Source organism: Agelaius phoeniceus, chromosome 2 (genome assembly GCF_051311805.1).
Source record: "Agelaius phoeniceus isolate bAgePho1 chromosome 2, bAgePho1.hap1, whole genome shotgun sequence".
Classification (NCBI taxonomy): Eukaryota; Metazoa; Chordata; class Aves; order Passeriformes; family Icteridae; genus Agelaius; species Agelaius phoeniceus.
Window position 1 is genome coordinate 99,108,966 of NC_135266.1, and position 25,041 is coordinate 99,134,006.

At 40.4% G+C, this 25,041-nt stretch overlaps 1 protein-coding gene across 14 annotated transcripts; it reads left to right on the plus strand.

Moving 5' to 3' along the window:
- Window positions 1-2,206: 2,206 nt before the first annotated feature.
- Window positions 2,207-24,518, plus strand: CD47 (CD47 molecule). Of its 14 annotated transcripts, none has more exons than XR_013181045.1 (12): window positions 2,207-2,362; window positions 5,532-5,882; window positions 7,234-7,272; window positions 10,871-10,960; window positions 12,656-12,757; window positions 13,125-13,217; window positions 13,757-13,852; window positions 15,265-15,388; window positions 17,128-17,159; window positions 19,454-19,478; window positions 20,102-20,129; window positions 22,157-24,518. XR_013181045.1 is itself a non-coding variant. In XM_054654199.2 (12 exons), exons 1-11 carry the CDS (start codon window positions 2,317-2,319, stop codon window positions 20,125-20,127), a joined length of 993 nt encoding a protein of 330 aa, XP_054510174.2. In that variant the 5' UTR covers window positions 2,207-2,316; the 3' UTR covers window positions 20,128-20,129; window positions 22,157-24,518. The 14 variants fall into 14 exon arrangements, 5 of the variants coding, with proteins under 5 accessions (XP_054510174.2, XP_054510208.2, XP_054510201.2 ...); XR_013181041.1 differs by having other exon boundaries at window positions 15,296-15,388; window positions 19,349-19,478; XM_054654199.2 differs by having other exon boundaries at window positions 15,296-15,388.
- Window positions 24,519-25,041: the final 523 nt, after the last annotated feature.

Genomic DNA, 25,041 nt, shown 5'->3' on the forward strand with positions numbered 1-25,041 from the left:
ATCCGTGCCTAGTAGTGGTAATAAAATAAGTTGCCTAATTTAAAGACCAGAAGTGTGCCTTGAAAGTCATAAATGAGAGACTCAGACAGTTTTCAAAATATATGACCTCTCACTTTTGGAGCACTTGGATTTAAACACGGCGTTGCGACAGCAACTGTGCTTTTCACAGCTGCTGAGATGTGTTTCTCTGTGAGCCTCTACAGCATGTACTGCTGGGCAAAACAAGAGCGATGTTAGAAAGTGGTTAAAAGCATGCAGCTCTCGTATTACAGCAGGGGTTGCTCTGTGTTCCTGGTTCAGAACAGAAAGCAGAGCTGCCCAACCTTTGCTTCAGTGGGCATCTGAACTGTCTTGTTCTGCACGGTCCTGCTGCCCAAAACCATCAGCAAGCAGAGGCATTGCAGACATTTCTCAGCAGCAGAAGGCAGAGCATTACAAGACAAATTATTTCAGGTGCACACTTAGCTGGATGGCACAGCAACCTCCAACACAATCAGGGAAACTGCGTGCAAAGAGTTATCTTTGAGGGATTTATGAGACTTGGCTCGGTAGTACAGGAGGCAGCAGCACCTGAGAGAGCAGTGCTCTCCCACGCAAGGCTCCTGGCCCTCCGAAATTTCCCATGTGTGCTGTTTTGCTTCTAGGCCAGTGTGGGTGTGATATGTGTTACCTTAGCAACAGGGACAAGTGTGTGCTGCAGCTGTAGCCTTCTCTTTGCAGCAGGAGAGCATCCCTGGTTTTCTTACAGAAAATGCTGCGCAGCTCCCCACAAAGGGGACCCCGGTGCCTGTGGCTATCAACGTGCTGGCACGCAGGCCAGTTACAGATATGAGCTATGGCTGACGCAGACATGTCTTCCCTACTGCTTCTACCCACTGCTCCAGCTTGTCTCTTCTGGCCTCCAGAGAACATCATCTGAGTCAGTCTGGCAGGAGCAGGATCAGCAGCTTTGTGCCAGCCCCCTCCATCATTTCTCAAGTCAGATGGTTCCCACAGCTCAAGGCTTTTTACTAAACTTGAATGCCGGAGGATGTCTGAGTGCTTTATGAATATCTGGAGGAAACAAACGCGGCAGCCAAGGCATCAGTACCCATTAATCACTTTGGGAGTGATTAATTCGCATGGGGAGAATTTAAGGCCATAGAGACTTAGGAAGCAGGGGGGTGTTTGTGGGGTAGACCCACCCAATAAAGCCAATATAAATGTTGCAAAACCCCATAAATACAGTAAATCTGCATGAGACATAAAACCTATGGAAACTCAGTTTCTCACAGAATTTTGATTCTGCCCTTGCTTTCATCCTCTGTTGAACTTTGGGACTTGTAACAACATTGTAAATATAAACATATCTATAAATGTACATACAGGTCTGTTCCCCAAATATATTTAACAGTCCTTTTTTTAATGCCTCACCAACACGTATGTTTGAGAACAAAGTATGCTTAGATTCAAAATTTTAAGGTAACTCTACATTAAAAGTTCTAAGAAGAGCTACTCCTGGAAAAAAAATCTCGCTGAAACATTTGCTGAAATAGTCAAATGTATGTATTATTGCAAACATAAGAAAAAGGAGCATTTATCCTCGCTTTTAAATTAAGTTCAACAACTGATCACTTACAAGTCCTTCAGTGTTTTTGAACACTTTGTGTTTCACTTGCACTTAGTGCATATGACTACAGCCAGGAGCAAACGTACCCCTGGCAAAGCTGGTCTCCCACAGGCTTTTAGCTATAAGGAGGACGCCCTCAGCCCCCGGCGTCAGCTGACTAAGGGGAAGGGACGGGGCAAACGAAAGCACTCCCTCCGTCTCCTCCCGCCCCCGCCGGGCCGCTGCCCTGCCCACCCCAACGGGGTTTTTGCCCTTCAAAAAAATCAAGATGTTTCGTAATCAACAAAGCGGTGGAAGAGTCACTCTGTCAACGCTTCCCCTTTTATTGGAGCCGGCATCTTCCCCTGGCAGCCATTTTAAGCGGCCCCGAACGCCACGCTGTGCGTGCGGGGAAACGCGATCCACAACACCGCGGCTCCGGAGCTCAGGCGGGCATGGGATATATGTCCTGCTAATCACTTTAAAAAGACACGAAACACCACCAAAAACAAGCCTTATCGCAGCGCAACTCCCGCGGGCTGCTGCGGAGTACCGGGGGGGGGGGGGAAGCGCGGCTGCTAGTGAAGGCGGCCCCGCCCCCCGCGCCAGAAGCGTAGCCAATCAGCGGTGCGAGCGCCCCCCCCCCACCCCCATCCTCCGCCGCCCGCCCGCTGCGGCTCCGCTCGAGCTGCCGCTGTGCCGGGCCGCGCTACTGCCGCCGCTCCGCCATGTGGGTGCTGGCCGCTTCCGTGCTGCTCGGTGCCCTGCGCGCAGGTGAGTGCCCGCCGGGCCCGCCCTCCTGCCTTTCTCTCCCCTTCTCTCCCCTTCCCTCGTCGTCCCGACTGCTCCGACCGCGGCCGCAGCGATCGCCCCGAGGCGCACCCCGTGCAGTCCCGGCGCGAGTACCGCGGCGGTGTCTCCGGCGAGGCCACCGGAGTGCGAGGCGGGTGCGAGGGAAGGGCTGAGCCGCTCTCCGAGCGCGGGAAGAGGAGGCTAGGCTGGCGGTGGCGGCGGACGGGGGCCGGTCCCGGGGCCAGCGGGGCGGAGCGGCCGCCGCCCGTCCTCTGCCGCTCGGTGAGGGGACATGCGGCGCTCCTGCCCGGAACTCCCGGCTGTTCCTGCTGGCAGCCGGCGCGTGTGGGACCGCGGGTCCGCAGTGGCAGGTCGCCATCCTTTGGGAAGGAGCGGGGACACACACACACGCCCGCAATACACGCTGTTATCCAGCCCCCGCCGCTCCCCGCATTGTCCCCGGGGCCGGCGGTGGGCTGCTCCCCTCAGAAGTTGCGGGGGAGAGGAGAGACAGCGTGCCCAGAGCTTTGCTCCTCACCTCCCTGTGCATTAGCGCAGCTCAGCTCCCTGTGCTTTCCTAAACTGGCACGCTGGTCCCCCGCTGCACAGGGTCTAGGGTTAGCGGCGTTTCTTGATCTCTAGTAGGTTTGTGTGCCATCGAAGTGCAGTTGGCATTGCACAGTCTTAAATTCTTATTTCTCTGCCTTGAGAAGAAACTCGGTGGGGGGACAGAGCTAAAAAGATTTCAGCGAGGTGCAGGTGCTGTAGTGTTGTTCTGTCAGTAAGCAACACATCGAAACTTGCGTGTTTAAACCTCATGTCGAAATCCCAGTCTGGGTTCCGGGGTTAGCCGTAGGCTGGTTTAAATATCAAGTGCCCCAGCGTGGTTTGCATGAGGAGCTGAGAAGGGCCGGCTCCCATCAGGTGCAGTGACCACACTTAACCAGTTCTGCCAACTGTGTGCAGCAGTTCTGAATTTGCTCTGCATGTGCAGAGCCTTTCTGTGGCAGCTTCGCAACTGCAAGTTCTTCAGAAGCCCCCACGCTGCGTAGTGTAAGGCTCTAAAATTGCCACCTTCATGTGACACCTCTAAGATGATAATCTACCAGAAAGTTGGAGGCGAAGAGCCCACCCAGTAATCCACTGCCTGCAGGATATGGTAACTGGTGGGAGAGGGTTCTCTTGGTTTCCTCTTAGCACCAGAATTGCTGGGAAGTCGGTCGTGGAAGTACCATCTGCAGGAAGCCGTGGGACTCCCTTTAGTGGGAGAGCAGCCACACAACCTCTTCCGTCTAAGCAGCCGGGTCGCAGAGGACTGAGCCCGCGAAAATGTAAATGTGCTGGCTCTGAAAAAGAAGAAAAATTCCAACAGTTATTATCATGATTTAGTGTGAAACAGATGTGAAATTTATTTCACAAAGAACCATTGAAGGTTTTAATTGTATATGTTTGATTTTTATTAGGGCATAGGTTGAGGTTTGTGTATGGCTCCTTTGTCCTGCCTTTGTTACTTTTATTAGTTTAAAAATTCAACACAGTGAGTAAACCAGAGAATACTTCTTCCTCATTGTGAAATACCGTCATGCATAATATATACAGAGCCAGTTTATTTTAAGCTTTTGTTATTCAGTAGTAATCCAGGAAATAGTGTTAGAATATTAAAGCAATATTTAAAACAGGAGTGGTTTTTTTAGAATGTGATCTGAGACTCTTGATTTGAGGGGAAAAAAATTAAAGAGCTACTGCAAATAGTGACATAACTTTTTTTCCTCTCCTTTTTTTTTTCTTTCTCCCCTTGCCCTTATTAAGTTTAGTTATTAAATACATATCATCATTCTGAGCTGGTTTTATACATATGAGTATAAGTAGTTTCCCTGAAGTCCCTGGAGCTATTCCAGTTCTTAAGTGTCACTGCTTACAGTATTAGGGGATTGTCATATCCTTTCCCATATTTGGTTTTATCAGATGGATGTAGTAAAGCATTTTGAATTATTAATGGCTCTGGGACTTTGGGGAGCAATTACTATGAAGAAAGCTATTAAACTTTGTTATGATTTCATACAAACAAGGAAAAATAGAGAAAATAAAATATTCAAAGCCCTCATAGCTTACATCCAAGCTAGTTTAATTAACCTATTTTTTCTGGTTTCTGATGTAATTTATATACTGCTGTTACAATTTTTGATATTCTTAAGAGCTAGTGAATAAATCTTCATTTCTAATGAAATCTTGGCATAGGGCTGAGGTCTGTCTTGAAACAGTTGTCAGTCAGTACTACTGTTTTAGAACTGTGGTGCCATGTGGGAGGGAGATGGGAAATCCCAGCAATGGTAACGTAATCCTTTGAGGTGTTTATTTTTCCTCACCTGCATTGAATGTGATTGTTAGAGACATTAGTCATGGTGATTTGTAGTACAGGTTGGTGATTTTTACAAATTCTCCATTTTCCATTTTGTTGTGTATGCAGTCAAATACTAGGTAGTAATCTTATTTAATATATGGTATTGTGTGTGCACGTTCTCCACTGGAAAGGAAAAGAGAATTTGCAAGAAGTGATCTAAACCTATGGGTATTTGGCTCCACCTTCAGAGATAAGAGGGAACAAGTGATAAAGCTTTCTTGATTAAGCTGCCCTGCCTGCCTTTCCTCAGAAGTGTAATAATGAGACTTTCTTCCCTGTGTCCTTAATGAGATTTAAAGGGAGCTTGGGTGGAGCTGATGGCTGGACCTCAGTTTATATTGTGTGATCAGCAGCAAAAAACTGAACATGAGTGGCACAGTCTATGGTTAATGTTATCTGTATGTTTTGCAGAAACCAGACGGTATTTCCTCATGTGAAATAGAAGTGTCCAAGTAAATAAATGGCAACCCAAATTTTTTTTTCAAGTGTATGATGGGTTAACATATCTATATATTAAATTATGGTGAGAATGGCTTGAGTTTGTGTAGAATTAGAATTGTGTAGTAAGTAGAATTATAATAATGTCTTTTTTTTCATCTTCTGTTGATCCCTTAAAGCGTGATTCTCTTTTTGTGGTTTCATGGGAGAGTGTGTTTTGTTTTCCCAATTCACTTGTTGTAATTATTTCTTCTTTGTTTTTGAATATTAAGAAATAATTCTGAATGTGTCCATTTTCATTTTTCTTTGTAGGTTCTGCCCAGTTGTTGCTTTCTGGGATGAGTATTGTAGAAAAAAATGACTGTAATGAAACCGTAGTTTTACCTTGTTACGTGACTAATCTAATCCAGAACAATGAAAATGTCATGTTTGTTACATGGACAAGGCAAGGAGTTATAATTTTTTCTTATCATGGAGGAACCAAGATTGTTAATACTCATCCCTCGTTTTCGTCTGCAAAACTTCTATCGCCGTCGGAATTAACCAAGGGTGTGGCCTCGCTGGTGCTTGACAGTGCACAAGCAACTGTTGGAAATTACAGCTGTAAAGTAACAGAATCAAACAGAGAAGGAAAAATAAAAATGCAACTTATAACCAGCTCAGGTGAGTTGCCTGCTATTGTTTCAGAACCTATTGGAAGGGGAAAGCAAACAAATCTTAAGGGAAAGAGAAAATAACGAACATGGCAATGTGATCCTTTAAAGTGAAATATAAAATATGTAGCACCCAGGCCTTCTAACTTGTAAGCTAATATGGCTTATTTAGGTTTATGTTAGAGGGGAGTGCTTCCATGGGAAAGATCTGAACACATTTTTTCATTCTGTAATAATGTCTGAGCATCATTTAGGTCCCATATAGGAAAATTTATGTTTTCCCACATATTTTTTGATTATGAAGATGCTGATATATTCAGCAGTCTCATGTTATTGCGTGACATATTTCTGATCAACTTCATAATACTGGAATGTATACATCCATCACAGTGTTTGCAGAGATCTTTTCTTGGAAGAATTGCTTCTTGCAACCTTTAACTGCTGGAAAACTACAGGTAGAACTAATAGAAATTCTGTTTTAAGAGCTCTAAAACTCAGTCTGAAAGTAGGCAGTTTTCTAGCAAGGTTAAAAATGCTTCTGCTAGATGGCAGCTTGTTGTGGTTTTCTAGCATTAAATGTCATCTTCAAAAGATGGTGTTTAAAGTGATGTTAAAATGAATGAGATTCACTAAATGAATTTCTCATCTAGAGAGCTGTTTTACTTTATCTTGCCAGTCCCAGCCCATGTTCTCCAGCACCTCAGCTGTTGGATAATGGCTTCTGCTGTACCTGTGTTGTCTGTCCAGTGCCATCTGTCCAGATATGACAGTTTCACCGGACATAGGTGTGCCCTGCTCGTCTGTTTTGCACAAGACTTGCCTCTGGAGAGCTGCTCAGAAGCACTGAATATGTTGCATATATGTAGCACATGGAGCCTTACCCACGCACTCCAGAATTTTTTTTTGGTTTTGATATTAGTTTTCGCACTTTACAATAAAATATTTGTGAAGCTCAAACAGATGTTGTTTGTGTCCTCCTGCAGGCATTTGTGTAATTTTCATTTGGATCTAGTTGTTGAGTTAACCATATAACCTGCATAGCAAACGTGATCCTGAAATTGAGAAGGGCACAGCCACTGAAAGGGAAGATGCTAGAATATCATTCTTTTCTTAGAATGCTGCAAAAACAGGGAAGAGGTATACACGGTTTCCGTTTCCTTCATTCTCTTACAGCTTATTCAGACTTTTTTGACTGTTTATGCAATTCAGTGTTACTCTCCAGAAGAGGAAGCAAGGCTTGAGAATGTAGGAGAATCAAGTCCCATTTGCAAGTTTTATTTTCTTTGTGTTTATAATTAAGAAATCGGTATAATGACAACAGAGCAGGAAACTGATATAATTTTTCTAATTTCATTTTCTAGTTGTCAGTTGCGGCGATGAAACATCAAAGGAGAAATATGGTTAGTGAAAAACTCTTAGTTTTGAGGTTGCATTAGGTTTGAGAGTATATGCTAGAAAATGTAAAACTTAGGTTTGAGGGTGAAGGAAAACACAGTTGCTTGCTCTCTCTCTCAGTTCTTCTGCACAACTTTTTGTTGCTTGCTCCTCCTCAGTCTTCTAGAGAAACTCCTGAGACAATAAGCTAATCGAAGAAAGTTTAGTGAGTGAGTTTTGAAAAGGGTTAGTGGATAATGGAAATCCTGTACCAGTCTTCACTGTGTCATTTCTGAGCAATGAATTCATGCTGTCACTACTAGCATGTTCCAATTGATGCTTTAACAAAGATAGTCATACAAGAGGCAGCTATCCTCCATCTCTCTTAAAGAATTCCTGGATTCACCTAGGCAGTGGGTAAGAGCGTGAACACGATTTCTGTGCAAGTGCCCTCGTCTTTGTGCACAGACACACTTTCCTGATCAGGAGAGTGACTGTCAAGTTTTCTGTTTCATTTTCTTTTTCCTCTCTTCATCATCTTTCATCTTTTTTCTTGCTGCTTTTTTGCTTCTCTTCTTTCATCGTCCTTCTTGTTTCTTTTCTTCCTTGCCTTTTTCCCCTGTTTTCTTTCCCTTTACTCTTCTCTTCACTCTTCTTTTCCCAGTCTGGAAGTCTCTCTTCTTAGCTTGGAATTGACTGCCCTATATTGGCTCTCAAAACACTGCTTTATGCCAGGAATACTCTGGTGCTTCATAGTAATCAAAGGGATTACTATGAAGCACCAGAGTAAGGGAAGTATATTTCCAGGAAAATGCTTTCAGCAGTTCCTCTTCCTTGCATGTTGCGTATGTCTGCAGTATTGCAAACTCTTCTGTACAGGAAATTCTTTCAGACTCCAGGACCACACATGATTCTGTGTTGCATGCTGAAGCTCCAGCAGATAGCAGGCTTCTTGGTTGCTTTCTCTTTACGCTGGATGGTGTCAGCTGGAAATGCGGCAGAGGAAGTGAAGTGGCTCTGAGTCTCTGCTTGCAGTTACTTAAATTATTTTCAGTTGCATCAAACAACATTACTGGGATTTGGCTTATCTAGGGAGCGGCCACTGTGCATTACAAGTTACTGTTCAATATTAGTTGCTTTTTCAATATTGCAAATAAAGCAAAAAGCCTTGCATTAAACAATTCAGTGAATTAACCTTGTTTTGGTGAGTGTCATGGTTTGGCGCTGGCACAATGCCAGTTCCCCCATGAATAGATACTCTTCCTGGTGTCTACTGTGAGGTGTGATCAGAAATAGAGCAAAACAGGCTCCAGCTTAGAAATAAAGAAAAAAAAACTTTATTAACTGACAACTATATGTAAAAAGAAACACACACGGAACTCAGAATGAAAACCTTCCAAAAATATTCCTCCTTCCCCCACCAAATTTCCAATACATCACAGTAGGACAAAACCTTGGATTCTCAATTCAGTTACCAGCCCTCAGATCACTAACTCTCAGTCCATCACCACCCTTTAGATAATCAATTCTCAGTTCATCAAGGACAGAGGAGTCCCTCTTGTGCCATAGGCTTCCCCTGGAAACACAGTTGAGACCTCTTATGTTTCCATGTTACACGTGGCACTGCCCGGAGATGATTTGCCATCATGACATCTTCCTTCCATTCCCAGTGCTTTCACCACTGTGCATGGACCAGAGCTGCTTCTAGGGTTCCTCTTTTAAGGATGCTTTGTCCAGTTCCAAAAAAGCACAGTCTCTCATTTTTGGGACACCTGTCCCCTCACAAATTCACCCCCTGGGGTCGAGGGGTCTTGAGAACAGAGATCTTCTTCCTTGAAGACGGAGGGCACCACCATCACCCTCCTCACCCACTGTCTCTGTTCACGCACTCCTTCACATGACATCACTGCACTCTCTTGCCTCCAAGCCATTGCCTCCCCCTAAATGCAGTCTATGTGTAACAGGAAAAATAAATAGTTCTGCCCATGGCTATACAAGAGAAGTCCAGCCAAAGGCCACTCCATCACCTCCTCCCAGCTAGGATTCTTCTCAACTCTTCTGACATCTTTCACTTGCACAAACTTCCATCACACTTGCCCATTTCCTTCTATTTCATCTCTATCTCTCTTGGATCAGCATTTGTAAGGTTTCCATCATCCAAGAAAAGGGTTAAAATCTCGGACTCTGCCTGTCCAGAACTCTCATGACTGCCCGGGCACCTTCTTGCCGCCCACCCCTCCCCCCCCCCCCCTTCAAGCTTTCAAGCTCTCTCTCTCTCTCTCTCTCTCTCTCCCTCCCTCCCTCCCTCTTTCTCTTTCTGGGCCTTCACCTCCCTTCTCTGCCCAAGGCCCTGGCCTACCTCACCCGGCCGCATGGCTGCCCCTCTCCCGCCCAACCCTCAGGTGGGCAGGGGAGCTCTGACCTCTTTCACCCACCAGAACCAAGAGAAAGTTTTCCTGGGAGTTCTCTGCTTTTAACCCCGTGTTCTCAGAGGTGTATCCGTGTCCTCAGTGGCCACACCAGGTGCCAATATTCAAATCCATTGGTTTGACCACCAAACTCCAAAAAATCTCACTTCTTTTTCAAAGCAGGACAGTGAGTTATAAATTAGAAGCAATTTCTCCATTTTCTTGCCTTCAGCTTAATGTTTGCCTTGTATTTCTGTTGTATGCGCTATATCTACCTTCTGTGACCTCTTGTGGGAGGAGGGGAGGGAAAGAGGGAAATTTGTGAACTTAGAAGCTGCCCTTAGGGTATTTAATTGGCATTTAAAATTGTGAGGTATTGCTGCATAATTACATGTTTTTGGAGCAACACAGATACAACTTCTATGTATGGAGAAAAATGCAACAAATGCATCTTAATAAAGATTAGAAATTTCTTTGGAAGCAAATGTGCAGGCAGAGGAATGGTGGAAAGTATAATGTAAGAAATGGAGACTTTGGATTCCACTGAGTGAGCCTAAATAAATATATGAGCAGAGATGCAAGAATTAACTGCATTTTCTAGTTCAGTGGAGATATTTTCAGAATTTTATGTTGGAAGGTGGCTTACAGGGTCTTAAAGCATGGCTGACTGAACAGCCTGTGGCATCCAAAATGCAGGGGGAAAAAATCTAGATGGATGATGTTGGGAGGACTTAAAATTGTTTCACTCTCATTTGGCTAGCTCCTGTATTCCTTACCACACATCCAGATTTCTTCTGGAGTTACTGCCATTGAAAGTAGAATAGAATGGCTGAGGAGGCATCAGATCAGACCTTTCATATCTTCTCTGCTTAGCCTAAATACTGTTTTTTTTCTGATTTACAGAGATTTTTGTCATTCCACAAGTTCAGTAGCTTGTAGTGCCACAAATTAGCACCAGCATATTCTCTGCTCCAGTGGAAGTTAATAGTTCCAGTTTGGAAAATACTGGGATGTCTGGAAGTGCTGAAAAAGTAGGTTGTCACACAGAAAAATACAAAGGTAGAGGACGTAGGTTTCTTAGCCTATTATAATCTTAATGCTGAATTACATATAGTATTGGGCAATCTACAGCATAGCCTAAGAGGAATGATAAATACAAAGCAAATAGGCTCAGTTTTTGTTCTCTTCCTACTATTTTTCTTTGTTTATTTACTAGGATCATGGTTCCTTCTAGTGGAGAGGGCTGTCATCATATCATTGGTGTGCTTACTTGTTATTTTATGTGCAGCTCAGTTAACTGTTATTGGTAAGTATTTACTCTTTAATTCTTTGCAGTTGCTGATTTGTCCTGAAATCACTTCCATGCATAAAGGCATCCATGTAAAATGAAAGGTGATACTCACATCTAAAAGATGTGTGGAAATTGATCCACATAATACACAGAGATGTGGTATGTGTGAAGCTTTTCTTCACAGTTGATTCACCATGACATTATTGAATAATTCAAAAATGTTTCATTATATGGCCATAAAATCAATATGATAGAAGGATGGCGTGCTCTCTTTTTAATGTAACTCTTTTCATTAATCTTTTAGCACTGGCTTAGTTATAATTTAACACTGACATTGGTGCTTTTGTTAAATGTTTTTAGAGGCAGTACATCAATTTACCAGTGACAGACATCCTTAGATGTTCTTTATACACTGTCGTCCAACATCTGTGCAATGCAGAGTGTGCTTTATGGCCTGGTCTTTCAGATGGTGCAATTTGTTACCTCAGTCTTTGAGGTTTTTCAGCCTTTTTCAATTTTTAGACCTCTACAAAGTAAACAAATTAAAAAAAAGAAACATTTCAGCTAAGAGCCAATTCAGTAAGAAATGGAAAGTAATTGCACTCAGAGTGATTTGTAATAATCACATACATATTCAGCTATCTATGTATAACTTCCTTTATTACTTTTTCATGAATCTCTGGAAGTGTTTGTTACTCTTCAAAGGTCTATCCATGGTCCAAGGTTGAAAACTAATACATACTTTAAAAAATTATTTTATCTCTGTATTATTATATTCCTGATTTTCATATTTTATAATGGTATAGGAGCTCTGATCTGTTCGGAACTTGTCATTGCCCTGCTTTCATAGCAGAACTTACAACATTTTTAGGAAAATAATAATTTCATGGAGAAGCACTGTCTTTTTCTAAGAGTAATTTTAGCATGTTTGGATGTTTTTGTACCTGGGCAATTCATTGAAAAGTCTTGGCTTCTGTGAGGAAATGAGGTGTCTTATCTCTAACTTTATAAATATGGGTGTACTTATTGCTTGTTGGGATTTTTTTTGTGTTGGTGCATTTTTTTTTTCTTTAAATTTTACTCTTTTAGGTAACCTGGGAATCCACCAATGGTACTTTATGCCTTTAATTAGGTTTTTAAATTTGGCATTATTCTTCTGTGTACTATTCGTGAATGTTTGTTTTCTTGGTTTTGTGCGTTGGGGGGTGTTGTATTGGTTTGTTTGAGGTGGGTTTTTGGGACTTTTGTTTACATGATTGGCTTTTAGAATTTAAGGTCCTTTGGGGACAGCGGTGATGTGATGTGTCTGAGCTCACACAGTGTCATAAAGAAGAGAATGAAACCTGGAATTTCTAATCCCTCTCTTGACATCCACCCGAGTAACAAATTTACTGTAACATTTAAATATCAGCAGTGCATCTACCTGAATTAACCTGTACCATGTCCCAGAGTTATTCTGATAACATATCAGCTGAATTGCATGAAAGGAGAAAGTAAGAATTTGACTAGAACCCTGATGCCAGGTGTCATTTTTCTGAGTAAGCCATATTAACCATATCAATTAATAAAACAAATTAAATCTTGGGAGTAGATATGGTTGTAAAATTTTAGGAGTTTGAGTTTCTTTATTTAGGGACAGTCCAAGTCATAAATCTGTATTTCAGTGAGAGAATCTGTGTGTCTGATTGTTTTCCTCTCTGTCTCTTTAAGGATTAAAATATGAAATTGAATCTCAGAGGAAAGTGTGCATTATTGTAGCACTTGTCATCTTTGCAGTTGTAGCTGGTGTAGGTGCTGCTCTCTTTATCCAAGGTAAGTGATTAAAATTGCTCTCAATTTAAGGGAATAAGAGCGGAAAAGAATGTCTTCAAATCTGTAGTATGGAAGTTAATACCACCTATTAATTGCCATCTACTAAATTTTTAAATAAAAAGACTATACAGACTACAGCAGAAACAGCATTGGAGTTGTCAGGCCCTCAAGTGATCATAGGAAGATACTGACTCAAAATTTATGTATATTTTCTATCCTACTGCCTTGGTGAATATTAGGGACTAGAGAGTGACTTCTGGTTCGTTCAGTGGGAAATTTGGTGATGCCAATGATTTATGTTTGTTGCTTTATGCGTTTATCCAGCTAACAATTTTGGTTTTACTGATTCCCACATAAATGTTTGCAGATGGCTATACTGCACAGAATCAGGCTGGTCTTGGCCTCATTGTAGTCCCTGCTGTGATTTTGGTACCGCTTCAGTACGTCATGTTTGGAATTGGTGAGTATTTCTTTACTCACTAACACATGGATTAAAGCAAACTGAGCTACTCCCATAATCTACAAAATATTCTAATTTTTATAAACAGGTGCTACAATAGCACGCTGGGTTCATCACATTTATAATATCTTGAAACAAAATGTTTAGCCTGTGTTTGTTGGGCTGAGTTGCTTCACAGAAGATGTAGGAACAGTGAATTTAGGGTAGCACATCTGAGTGATTTCTGCTCACCCTTCTTGGGTTTAGGGAGTGGGTTGGATAATTGGCTGTGAGAATGTGGGTTCCATTTTTTCTAATTGTGGTTTGTTTATTATGTTATATATATATATATATATAAAATTGTATATATACATACAGGAGTCTTGACTTGCAATGACTTGTTGACTTGTTACCATGCTGGTTGGCTGAGCTTAAAATTTAGGAGAATCTGATTTCTACCTTTATGCAATTATGCATAAAGATGTATTTGCAATTATGCAAATAGATGTATTTTACATCTCTGTAGTTAAATTTTATAATTTTATTTCTTTTTTCCCCAGTTTTTGACAGTCTACTGCAGGCAACATTGGCTCTGATAGGTTTAAAACTTCTTGGATTTATAATTGCTGTAGTTGGTTTTGCACTGTGTGTCCCAGGTAAGCGCTTAAGTCTTTTGTGAAAGTGTGCCTTTTACTCTTGTCTACACCTGATGTTTGTTTATTTCTAACACTAAAACTTTGTGAAAATGGCTTTACTACATGGAATGTTAGCTAGTAACTTCTGTAAATGTAGTTTAGGACTACTGTGCTAATACTTTTATGTGGTGAAAGAATAATAGCCTAAAGGAAGTATTACATACATCAGTTTCATGACTGCATTCTGTGAGCATCTGCTTTAAAAAAAAAAAGTTAATTGTTTTAATTTTGCATGTTAGTGTTGATTTTGGGTGACTATTATTGTTATTCCTACTGGGGCCTAGGGTATTTAGAAATTAAATAATAATAATTTTCACATGTTAAGTGATTAAATCAGACATTCCTTGCTAAACTGAGTCCATTAATATTTCAATGAATGCCAAAAACACATTAAGAAGGTAAATGTAGAAACAGTAAACCTGGATTTGTTCTCAGGCTGTTGTAAGCGGGGTTGTGGCCGACACTCTGTTTCATCACTGAACAAACTGTCACTGTGGTGAGGGAACCACCACACACAGTGATGTCTCTTATCCCTGCCTCTGGCCTCCCTTTGTTGCCTCCCTGCCTTCCCCTGTGCCAGAGAACCCCACAGCAGAGAAAAGGGTCAATTTAGGACTAGTTGTCCTTGGCAATATATTTAGTAGGAGAATGCAAGAATGCATATTCGTGTTCCTTGTAGGCAGTTTATGTTCCTGATTTATTGTTTTGTGCAGATACTCTTCATTTTAGTAATTGGTTTGGGGATTTAAGACCTATTTCTCCTTGAAGTGATTTCTAAAGATTTGTTCAATCTGGGTGAAATGACAGCCCTTTCAATAGAGTTTTGATTTGAATTTTATGCTTTTTGTTTAGTATTTACAGAAGTATTTGTAAGTTCTGTAAGTTATAATAGTAAAATAAACTGATGGGAGATTTCTGGTAAAGCATTAATACAAGTATTTTTTTGAGGATGTTTTATAATGCTTGTAAATGCAAAGTGTCCCTAGTTTTTTTCAGGGTATTCTTCGCCAATACATGCATTGTAGTGTTACCTGTATCTCTGAGGAGTTCAGCTCAGTGACCCTGAACTGTCAGAAGAATCAGCTCCTCCTGGGTTGAGCTGACAGATTGTTGTAACAACAACAGTATTGTATTCTGTCATGTAATACAATTACAGGCCAAAACAGTTGGGATTGAAGATGTATCAGCTAAGCAGGATAAATCAGTAAATGCCTCTGTATCATTAAAGAATGTATACAAAAAAAGAAATATGCAGGAGTAGTTCTGGGATAGCTTTGAAAGTGAAATTAAACAAATGCCTGTCTGTATCAGGTTTATTTATTTTACTAAGCAGTTATATCTGAAAATAAGTGTTTGTGCTTTTTTTGTGTCAGTTGACACAGTTCTTTTACTGTGTTTTCCTAGCCTGTCCTCCGTTACATGGGTCTGTTCTGATTGCTGGCTCAGCTATTATGGCTATTGCAAGTTTGCTTAGTCTGGCTTACGTGTTTATTATGGGTAAGTAGCACCTAATATTCTGCATTATTTTTCTTTCAAGTAGACATAATTTATCTGAGCACAAGGTGTGATTTCATAGTTACGTAGTTTTAAAAATTACTGAGAAGTTCTCTGTATGTGTTGGCTTTGTTTCATAAAGTGTGTGGAGAATCTTGAGTTAAGAAACCCACAGTTTATCATCATAAACTGTTTCGAGATCAACACAGCCAGGTTTCTTAAGTAAGAGTGTTTCAGTTGTAGGAGGGATGTTGCTGTTTCAGTTCTGCATTTACACAGTTGGCCAGCTGGATCTTAGAATGAAGAGAGCAAAGGGGTGTAAAGGATTCTGTGGAGTGGGTTGTGGGATGGTGGTGACAAAAGCTTATCAAAACATGGATTTAAAGAAGCAAAAATCTGCCTACCGATTTGCACTAGTTAGAGGTAGGTTAAAAGAAGAGCAATTTGAAGGCACACTTTCATTTTAGTGAACCCTGGTTTTCCTCCTGCTTAATTTTAAAACCCAGGAGAAAAGAATAGCAAGGTGTTGTTTCAGAAACTGATCTATTCATCAGATCTCAAAAAGATGAGAGATTTAAAGATGTGCTAAATAAGCAAAACCCAGCAATGCTGTGTGATTGGAATCCTGGCACACCACAGCATAACATTGCATGGACTCTACAGCTTGGGTCAGAGTGGCTTTGGTTTCAAGCTGTGCACAGGTTCTTCAAACACCTCATTGTTGTCCACCCTCTGTGGACAGAGAACTGTGCAACTGAGGAAATGTTGCTTCCAGGCTCAGGTTGCTGAAGTGTTTACAGTGAGTGCAGTCACAAGTCTGCACTGAACCATGCAGTCTCCCAGGTTAATGTGTGCACACCATGTGTGGGCATGGCCAGAAATAGACCCTGAGACAGGGAGAATCTCCAGTAGAGAAGAAATTAAGGTAGAGTGCCTAATATTTGATATCCAGGTTAAATGAAGATGAGTCAAAAATACGGCAGATGTGAATCAAGCCTTTTAATAATAACAATAAATTTATGTTTTATTGACTTTGGTTTACTTTGATAAACTTGTATAGTATTCAGTGCTGTGTGCTCATGGTCTGCATAAATGTTGCATTTCTGGTTTGATTTTGCTGGCTGAAGAAGTCAAATGTGACTGTTGGGGTAGATTCTAGCATGCCAAAATAAGCACAATGAATAGTGAGTAACCTAATTCACCTTTATAGCTGAGTGCATGAGTGGAGCAATTCAGATGCTGTACATGATAAGATTATTTGTTTCCTAAACAGAAGAGTGCTTAGAGGCTCTAAGATTTCCAGATCATAGAATTAAGTACCTTTGGACAGGGAAGCTGCAATTCTGTGTGTTACAACTCTCTGTTGTAAGTTTTATCAGTAGACAATACCATTTCCAAGGTAACAAGTGACAAGATGAGAGGAAATGGCCTCAAGGTGTGCTGGGGAAGGTTTAGATTGGATATTAGGAAATTTTTTTTCTTTTTTTCTCTGGAAGGGTGGTCAAAGATTGAAACAGGCTGCCCAGGACATGGTGAAATCACGGTCACTGGAAGTGATGTTTAGCCCCTTGGGGGACATGGGTTAGTGGTGGTGATGTTGCTTGGGTTGGGCTTGCTGGTTGCTTGGGCTTGATGTTCTGGGAGGTCTTCTTCAACCTTAACAATTCTATGGTTCTGTGTTTTTATTTGGTTAATTGCAACATTTATTCATCTGCTTGGTCACTTTTTTGTAATTATTTTAGGTTCCAGAATGAAAGATCATCCTCGTCCGGGGGTAAGCTTAAAATTAATAAATTTGGGGTGACTAGATGGCTCAGGGGATTGTAGTGAGATACTGAACCTTTCTTCACTAGTTCGAATTCAGACCAGGTTGGTAGCAAGCAACAGTTCTGGCTGTGTAACGGATGTCTAATGTTGAGTGAGTTGGTGGTCTCCATTGTCCCTATTGAGTGTGTCTGTAGTACTGTAATTGCCACCCTGACATAGGGTTACTCTGAATGTTGTGCCCAGATGGAGTTTCCATTGCTGTCACTGAAAGGTGGTGGAAGTTTGATGTTCTTTTACAATGCACTCTTCCACCTGAATATTTAAAAGCCATTTTGCTCACCTTATTAAAAAGCTTTTTCATTAACATGAGTGTAAAACATCCAGGTGGCTTGTAAGAAAGACTTAAAAAGTTCTTTTCTGTGGTCTTGTACACCAGAAACCTTTGGTATTCTCTTCAGTTCCTGGCTATACAGATGGCATAACCTTGAACTTTTTTCTGATTTTCCTATAATGCCCCATAATTTGATGAGACCCTCTGAAAAGAAAGTGTCTGTCTTTAGGTAACACAGAACAAATTGAAAAATACCTTGTCTTTTTTCTTAAAGAAGGTTTTTCAGTTGGTAGTTTTGAATTGTAGAATAATAATTTTCAAAACCGTAATTTTCACAGACTTACGCAGTGCTTTTGAGTGATCCATGAATGTGAACTGCCTGATTTCTGGTGTTTTCCAGAAGCAAGGAAAAAGGCGCAGCTGTAGAATACCAGTAAAACTTCTTGCAGCAGGGGGATCTGGCAAATACTAACTCATCCCACCTCCTGGATGCCAGCCATCATTTGAGACACATTTTCAGGTCTCCAGTCTAAAGCTTGAGACTCAGCTGTTGAAGGAAGATGGTTTCTAACAGCGAGAGCTGACTGCCGTTAGGACAAGAGATTTTTAGGGTTTTTTTTTTATTATTCCCTTTTGCTCATCCATTTTCATTGTAAGGAATAGTATTTCAGAGGATTAGTCTTTCTTTATGGAAGGAATATAAGTGCACAGAGCTTGAAAAATGGAAGGAAAAGAGGTTAAGAGATGTTATAAAAATGAGCTTAGAAGTGAATTGAAAGTTTGCTTCATTCAAAATGAAATCTTGCCTTTATCTAACATCCTTGTGCTGGTAGAATGGAAGTGAACAGGGCAAGAGGAGGATGGGGTTTTTTTCCTTAACTTAGTTTTGCTTGTAAATAAACTTTGCTTGTAAATGAAAGCATACAAAATAGCATCCTTTGATGGGAACTCTGTTCTCTTTATGAGCTGCTCTCCTCACAAGGTGGTCTTCCATGGCAGCAAAGAATTGAGAAATAAATAGCCACAGCAGCACAGGAATGAACATCATGTTACTCTCTGAATTTGGGACAGGAACTAAATCAAAAGAAGTTTTTAAAACTTAGATGTCATTGGAAACCTCAGCTAGTACAAATATATGCTTTGCAGCTGCAGATAGGTGAGGGCTAGATACAGAGGAATTCAAGTGATATAATTTGTGTTTGTGAACTTAGGGCTGCTAGGGAAATTCCTGGTGGAAACTGGAGTGTGTTAACATGCTGCTTGTTTCCATCAAGGGCTCTTCAGCCTATATTGCTGTGCTTTGAGGCAGTAAATAGGTTTAAAATAATTTTAAGAATACACTTTGATTCTGTGTCATCTAATGACTATGGAAAACTTAATATTGGTGAAGGGCATAATTTTGACACTGGGGCACGCTTAAAAAATTATTATTGAGATTTTCCTGAGTTGGAGGGCGAAAAGGTGTGTTTTTGAAATCTGCCATCTTAACCAAGCACTGATTTTTTTTAGCATTTCTGTAGGTTGCATGTGTTGTTTCTGATGATTGTCTACCAGACTAAATGCACAACTGTCATGTATTTCTTTCTGAGGAGATTCCACTTGATTTGCTTGGCTACTAATTTTCTTTTCTTTTTTAGTTGTGCTGCTTTATTACTAACCATTGATCAAATGACAGAAATTATCAGTTAGGTTTTAGAGATTAAAGTAGTATCTGCATGGCTTCCGCTGTCACCTAGGGGTATCTAATCTGGGTAAACATTACAGTAAGGGAAAACTACTTGGAGAATGCAGCTATTGACTGATAATTTTTTTCCAGACCTTTAGTCATTAATTTGATTAACATTAAGCTTTCTTCATTTTTATAGAATCACTACTTACTGTATATGTCAATTAGAGTAATTTAACTGTGGCCAGCCAGAAGTAAACATGAAGGCTTTTTATACATATATATATTTTTAAATGTTTTGCAGAAAGCTGTAGAAGAACCACTAAATGGTAGGTGATATTCAAGGTTTATCTTCTCATTAAGGGATTAATTATGGATAAAGATAGTTTTAGTTCCCACTACCACCGCACTAAGATGGCAGATCAGTGTGGCAACTTACGTGGCTCTGTGAGTCAGTAAGAGCTTCATGTCTCAATAAAAGGTTGCCTGCAGCTCCACACTCCCTGTTTATGCCACCATGCTTACTAGCCAGAGGCACTGTTTGACTGTTTTAGGACAAATTATCTCACTATTCTATGTCCACCCTCTTTGCTTTGCAAAATGTCCATCTTTTAAGGGAAGAAGAGGGACCTTCTTCTGAAAACTGATGTTAATTCATAAAGATTTATTTGGGTGAAATACTTAATGATCACAGCAAAATCTATCCTTACCACTCTATTCTTTCTGTATTTCCTTGGGTTGGGGCAACTCTCCTGGTGTTGAGAGACTGATAGCACTTAAGGTGAGGGAAATTTACAGTGAAAAAGGGATGACTTTGAATTTTTTTTTTTGCTATTGGCATGCTGAGTAGTAGCAAGTTCTAACCTGAATTTTAGAACTAACATGAATATTAACCTGTAAAGCATTTATTTCTGTTTCACTCATTACTAATCCATCTTCTTGACTTTTAAAGATGCAAAAGGAGTGATGTTAGAATGATGGTAAGTCTAACAGATGCTTGTTTTAATGGCTAAGCATTTGAGGGTTTTGATGTTTAGAGTAACCCAGTGCTATTTCAGTGAAATTTGGAGGACAGGTTTCAGGGCAGGTGCTGTTCTTATTCAAGTTGTATTTAATTGTAAAGAAAGAATACATATATCCTATATCAAACATAGGGGAAGAATGTGTGTTCCTAAACAGTGAAGAGGATGAGTCAGTGAGAGAGCTGTGCAATAGTGTGTTTGTGATCAAATGTGGAAAGTCAAATAGCTTTATGTTTCCTTTTTGCTTGTGGAATACTTAAGATGCATGGGATGGTGGTGGGTTGTTCTATTTGGGTGTGGTTTTGGGTTTTTGGTTGTAGTTTGTTTTGGGGTTTTTGTTGGTGTTTTTGTTTGGTTTTTTGTTTTGTTTTGTTTGTTTGTTTGTTTGTTTTATTGTTGTTGATATGACTAAGCTTTCTCTCTGCATTTTAATTGGTGATCCTCAGCGGATCACCACAGGAAAGTGGTTTAAAATTAACTTTCTCTCCCTCTCCCCCTCTTTAGGTGTTACTTGAATTCTCTGGGTTTTGTTAGATTGTATTCCAATCAGATTTCACTCAATTTATTATTTTTCAGATTGCTCTCACTGAAGAGAGCAATTAGCCTTAAATTTTAGGCTAGATGATAAGGTTTGAAAATTAAAACAGTACTATTGAGTGTTTTCTATTCAGCAGCTGTACTTTTCATGGGAATAGGATAAAAAAAAGCACTTGTTGATGCTGTTGTTATTTAGGTTTCTCCCTGAATACTGAGCAAGCTTGTCATGAGGTATCACTAGACCCTTAGCCTAGTATTTCTGCATTAAATTACAACATTTTGCTACTTGGAAGGAAGGGTAAACTCACTCCAAATCTGTTAGCTCACTTGAAATACTTTTATATCATGCCATTTTTAGGAGGCGTGAATTGACAACAAGCAAATAAATGAGGTACTAGTTAGGTGTAATTGGAAAAAGGTGTACGAGTTTTAGAAACAGGTTTCCTTACAAATACCATGTGCTGTTCAATTTGTGTTACTTATGACTACTACATTTGGTTCATCCAAATATCCCATCTAATTATTTTCTAAACTAATAGGATTACACTTCTACAGTACAAAGGACAAGTGCATTGGTGTCTCATAAACACATTGGTAAATGTATACCAGTTAGTGTAATCTCAGGTGGATGGAGTGGAAGGCAGGGCCTGCTCCAGACTGGTTACTGCTTATTCTTGACAGAGTTGAGACCAGGAAACAAGTAGATATTTGCCAGTCCATTGCATTCAGAGCAGACCAGAAGGGAGATCAGGATGGGCTCTCGGCAGTTGCCTCATCCTGCTGAAAAACAAGGCAGAATTTTGCTTGGAGATGAGTTTTAAATAAGTTGTCTGGTTTTTCTTGGGTTTCATTTAGGTTATGAAAACCTACCCTCTAGTGTTGAGCTGGAGCTTCCAAAAGCACAGAGATTGTCAACTACCTATTTATTTTTAGGGTAGAGGTAGAAGTCTGTCTGTTTTTTCTGCTCTGAAAGATGGCTCCTAACCAGTGACAGAAGGTTTTACAGATGGAAGGCAAATGCTCTGACTCACACGCTGGAGGCAGTAACCTATTGAGCTTTACCTGCTTCTATGTTAACCTTCCCTGGAAAATTCACACACAGACTGAAGCAGGGATGAATCAGATGCTGAAGCTGACCAGCTTACAAAATAGCATGTGAAAGTAAACTAGCATTAGAATATATGGACAGGGTGGGTCAGGCAGCTGAGCCTGTGAGCCACTTCAGCTTACTCAAATTCACGAGTGAAAGCTCCAAAACAGTGTCCACCTTTCTTTTGAGGAGAGGCTGAAACATCACTTGCTGTTAGTAACATCTTTTACCACTATGTGAATGCTAAATGTGCTTTCAATTTTGAAATGAAAAAAAAATAAATCTGTAAGCTGTGACTTGCATAGCATTGCTGTTTTTCCCAAACAATATTTCTTTTTCTTTCTTTTTAAATTCCCAGAACTGCAGAGTTATGTGATGCGTATATAAAAAGTACACCGTTGTTGATACACCGTGGCCTTGAAGATGCACTACTCATCAAGAAGAAATTCAGGACTCTAGTTGTTTTGCATGTGTGGCAAAAGTGCTTTTGATACAAATGACATAATTTTATAGTCACAGCAGCTGTAGCAAGGAACATGTGTGTTTGCCCACATGTGATCTTTATTTTCTTTTGTTATGGTGTATATGGGATGGTTGAGGGTGAGACTATAAAAAGCACTATTTGCCCAGTACAGATTCTCCCTGCAGTAATCCTTAGTGGTATTATTTTCAAAAACTATCATTAGTCACTGCTTTGATAATGGGCTTGCTGAACCCAGAAATTGCAATACCATTTAGACTATTGTTTACTTTATTTGTGTGCATGGACAAAGTATGGTTTATTTGTATGATACAAGCAGGAAGTAGAGATTGTACAAATACATATTTTCTGACATTCAGCAAATTTTTATTAAAGAAATACAAAGTTAGTCACAAAGTTGCATAAGTACAAAGTTTATTCCCAGCTCTCTTGCAATTATTAACAAAGTTCTAATTCCACGAGATGTTAGTATTCCTCTCTGTGGACAGTAGTCATGTGTGCTCTGGTGGCTGATATTTTTGTCCAGTGAGAGGGCTCTCTGTGCCTCCTCTGTATCCTTTGATGAGAAACTGCTCAGCTGTTGGAGCCTAATTCAGCACTGGAATTACAGAGCACAGGAGCTGGTAATCTTAATGCTGAATGTGGTTCTTGTGTGTGTTCATGTTGTGCAGTGTGTGGAATTGGAAGCAATTTCAGGCTTTCTTAACTCAGTGAATTTGTGAAAGTTGCAGATGCTTCATAAAAACAGAAGTTTCCTATTTAGTATATTTTTGACAGTTTAAAACCTTGTTTTCTTGAATGGAAAAGAGCTATATCGTTTCTGGCCCAGGTTTGTGTTGCTGCCATTACATCACAAATACATAAAATAAAAAATTGGAGGAGCTGATGAGGAGTGAGGAAGCTCAGTTTCTGTATATATGTAATGATATGGTTAAAAATCAGTTTACTAGGACTTGCACATTCCATGAGATTCTGCTATGTTTTACAGCTATTTTGAGAGTTGTTCCAATATAGTTGGCTGCTCTTGGACTTTGCGTATGCTTTGTAGAAATCTTGACACTGTTTCCTGTTTGTACTAAGGTACTGTATTTCAAAGGCACACACGGTTTTCTCCTTCTAACAATTTAAAACTTGGTTTGGAAAGCTGTTGCCAAACAGTCACATAATAAAATCCATGTTTTTAAAGATCCTGAGTAATTTGGCAGTTCTCAGAATTGAATGTTACAAACCAAGGTTCATATCCATTTTGTGGGTGCATGTTGCAGGGATTTGGGTCTCTGCACATCGAACTCCGAGTCGCATTAAGAATTTAACAAAGCAAAATTGAGGTGTCGTATTTTACAGTAGGTGCTGTCCTAATCGTCCCTCTCGCCAAGACTGCAGGATTGAGCCATTTAAAGCAAGCTATGGGCCAGCCCTCACTGGGATCAGTGGAACTGGACACAGGGAAGAGGGTCACCCATGCGATAAAATATGGGAGAAACATGTATGGCTCTCATTTACTTTGCCAGTGGGAGTATTCATGTAAGGTTTGAGCTCTAACAGATGAATCTTTTGGTGCAGGTTTTTCCATAATCTCAGTGATACCGAACTAAAGATGGGAGATGGTTCTCCATTACAATTCAATATAAAAATTTTTCTAATTTAGTATTGTGCAGTGCTCCCTGTTTATAACTAGTGATTCCCTCTGTCAAGTTGAAAGTCTTAGCAGCAGAAGAATAAAAAGCCAAATTACCTGGAATTCTGTTGAGGTATTCTGCCTTATAAAAACAATTATGTATAATAGCTTTATGTTAATTTCTCTAAAGCAAACTGCAGCAGAACCCCGCTGTGTCACCGTGGGATCAGGCGGAGCTGTTCCTAGGAATTGTTGAAACCTGAGGAGCTCAGTGGCTGGCTGTGTGCTGCAGAATCGTGGCCCCAGAAATGGGAGAAACCCACCATCCTGTTGCATTAAGGGCTGGATATCTTGTAGGTGGGAATTTAAAAGTGAGTGTTCAAAAAGTCATTGGTACACCTAGCCAGCCCTTTCCCACCAGTAATTTAAACCAAAGTTGTTCATAACTGTATGCTTTCCTTTGTGTGTGTACATATGTGTGTATATATAAATATATAGACATTTTAAATATCTATAGATCTATAGTCTTTACCCAAGAAACTGTTTTTATTTATGAAACATAAAATTATTTTGTAAATATTGTGCTAATATTCTTAAAAAATAAAGTCATTTTAAGTTGTTTTTGCAGGAGATTTTCTTGTTGCTAGCACATTGAACTTCTGTAGCTGCTTCCATAAATTCATAGTCATAGCTGCTCTTCTCCCTGTCTTTATGTATTACTGGATCTACAGGAATGTTATCAGGGTTACATAGGCTGCAGCAGATGATTTTGGGTGTGTTTCTCCTTAGAAAGGTCCAGATGGTGAAGTGAGTGTGTAGGCTGCCTTGTAATGACTTCAATTGTGCTCTCCAACATCAGCCATCAAGTGCTGTCACCCCAGTGTGCTGTGGGAGGAAATGAAGAGTAACAAGCTGCTGCTGCCACTAACTTCAGAAACAGCAGTGCAGCACCTCTCTTCAGTCTGTCTTTGTAGCCCTGCAATGGTATTTCTGTGAGAAGAGGATCCCTTGTGTTACCGCTGAAGCACTGCTGGATGAGTTTTGTATTTCCTGAAGTTGTCTTTAATGTTCATTCGACTGCGGAGAGAGGGAGTTGCAAGTTGTGCCTGGTAGGCTTTCCACTCACGCATCCTCTTCAGTGCAG